General features: G+C 26.7%; 1 protein-coding gene across 1 annotated transcript; it reads right to left on the reverse strand.

The window, feature by feature from the left end:
* Positions 1-343: 343 nt before the first annotated feature.
* Positions 344-835, reverse strand: LOC110612642 (calmodulin-like protein 5). Its single transcript, XM_021753417.1, has one exon. The coding sequence runs from the start codon at positions 833-835 to the stop codon at positions 344-346; it is 492 nt and encodes a 163-aa protein (XP_021609109.1).
* Positions 836-2,974: the final 2,139 nt, after the last annotated feature.

Below are 2,974 nucleotides of genomic sequence, written 5' to 3' on the forward strand. Positions count from 1 at the left end.
AATTTTTAAATATAAATGAACTAATAATTTTTTACCCATTATAATTCTCTCATATGGTTTGGAATTTTTGTTTTAAATGAAAATTGAAAATTGAATATTGAAAATTGGAGAGTAGAATTAGACATCTATTAGATTTACTCAAATACACTTATTATAAGACTAAATTTGTGAGTGCATAGTTTGGGATATTATTAAATTTTAAAATACCACAAACATTATATAAATATATAAACCCATGAGGCGAAAACATAGCAGGAAACTTATAAGCATACATGTCAATTATTGAGATGGCAAGAGCACCATTTATTTACTTGGATTCCCCTCAATAGAAACATCCAACACTTTACCTAACAACGTACCCAAGATTATAAGCATACTTGACGAGATCTTCCATTTCTGACATGTCCACAACTCCATCTCCATTAGAATCAGCAAGTTTGATTCCTTGACGGGCCTGTTGAGCAGGGAACATAGCACCAAGATAATTGAAAGCTTGTCTAATCTCTTCCCGGCTAAGAACGTTGTCTCCATTCAGATCGAACTTCATGAAGATTTGCCTCACTTGGTCTTCAGTCAGGGGAGCAGGAGCACTTCTGTAACTGTTCACACGGCGGGGATTGGAGGGAATATGATATGAACATGGTGGTGGTGGAGTTGGGTTGCTTGGAAACCAAGCAGATTGGGCAACAGCAGGAGATGATCCCCAGAAAGCACCATTTGCGGGCTTGTCATTGCACATTGAGGGCTTCTCCTCATGCATTGGCTGATGGTTTTGGGAATGGAAAGGAAAAGGAGTGATGTTATATTCTTGGGTGTATTGGATAGAGTAAGACATGGTTTTCAAGTGGTGAGGGGACTTAAACAGGTTTTGAGTTTGTAGTTTTCTTGAGCTTGGGATGGATTTCAATCCATGGAAGCAAGCTTATTTATAAGCTGCTCCAGGGATTTTTTTTTTCCCCACTTGCATGAATAATATTCTAAGTTATCTTTCTGAAAAGTGGATTCTGCCACAGATAGGGAACTACTTTATGGCAAATTCTATATGCCTTTCCCCACTGCATACGGTATTTCGTGAAATTATATATTATTCTGAAAAGTATACTTTCTTTTTTTCACCCATAATTCTCTAATATATATAGAAAATGAAAAGAGAATAATAATGAGATTTTTAAATTACCCATAATAATTTTATTTTGTGACTGTCCAAGATCAAATTTAATTAGTTATATTCAAAATTATTTTATTTTATTTTTTTTATTTAAAAATATTTTAGAGTTCATATAGATTCAAATTATTTTGTATTTAAATTCTATTTAATTGTTTTAAATAAAATTCTAAAAAATTAACTTTATAGTTAAAAATTATTAATTACTTGTATAAAAATGTAATGTTGAAAATAATAGAATTACCTAGATTATCCGTAAGATTTTATATTATTTACAATGATATTTTTATTATTAAATTAATTTTAGAATTCATGTAAATTAGTTATTTTAATTTATATAATTTCAATAATTATTTTCTTTTTAAAATGATGGAAAAAAATCAAAGCATTAGTAACTAATTGTGTTATTAAAAAATTTAGTATATTATTTTGTTATAGAGATAGAAATAATATTGTTTTTATTTAATTAATATATATTTATAATGATTACTATAAAAAATTTAGTATATTATTAATAATTGACTCACTTTTTATATTTTAAAAGTAAAAGAGAATCAACCATGTATTAAATAATTATTATTATTCGATAAATTAAAATATATGAAAATATATTTATTCTACAGACTATACTTTTATATGTTATATATATATAGTTTTGTTTTCATTTTTCTTTTTACAATATAATTGTGATTTTCATATTACTATTATTATTTTAAAATAATATTAATTCTTTTTGAAATTTAAATTTTTATTATTTTTAATTTAAAGAAAAAACTTAACATATAAGATTCATACTACATTTATAATTAATAAAACACCTAAAATATACTCAATTTTTTTAAATGGAAAATATACTCAATTTAAAATATTAAGTAAAAAATTTTAAAAAAATTTAGAATTAAGAATATTACAAGTCCAAATATACAAGTAGGGTTGAGTAGTATTCGGTTCAAATAAAAAAAATTAATCGAATAGAATTAATTTAAAAATTGGGTTCAGTTTTTTATTCATTTCGATTCGATTTAGTTTTTTATTTTAAAAATTTTGATTATTTCGATTCGATTCGCTTTTAATAAAAAAAATCAAAAAAATTAAATAAATCAAATCGAACTAATTAGTGGTAATAGTATATTATTTTCAATAATATAAAATGATTAGATCATAAAATATTTTAATTAAATTTTAAAATACTTTAAATAAAAAATTTATTAAAAATTTAAATCGATCAAACCGAACTGAATCGAATTAAATCAATTCGATTTAATTTAATTTTTAATCAAAATTAATTTAATTTAATTTTTATAAATACTAAAATTTCAATTTTCGATTTATTCGATTTGGTTCGATTTTAATTGTTGACCCCTGTATGTATATAAAAGTAACTATTTAATTTATCTTTCCAATCCACTAAATTCAATCAAACCATTGTGAAAGGATGATGTCTGCACCATGGTTAACGACATCCAATCAAACTATTACAATCCACCAATTGCTCCAATTGGCAGAACCAGAAAAGGTTCCTTGCTAAAGAGAAGAACCAGAAAAGAGGACAAAAATGGAAGGCAAAAACATGGCAGCAACTGCATCGGACTGAACCGATGCCGTTTTGCCCCGGATTACCCAAAGATGAACCGTCTATATATGTTACTATTTGGTGAAGGGGAGACCATGCTAGAGGAGGTCTGATTTTTCTATTGTTGGAAAAGAAACGAATTGCATTGGACTCTCCTGACAATTGCAAACCAGAGTGCGGGAAGCTTTTACAATTTCCTTTTATCCATAAGGATGCAAGATAATGGAGCAAAGAGA

The sequence above is a fragment of the Manihot esculenta genome, chromosome 4, assembly GCF_001659605.2.
Source record: "Manihot esculenta cultivar AM560-2 chromosome 4, M.esculenta_v8, whole genome shotgun sequence".
Lineage (NCBI taxonomy): Eukaryota > Viridiplantae > Streptophyta > Magnoliopsida > Malpighiales > Euphorbiaceae > Manihot > Manihot esculenta.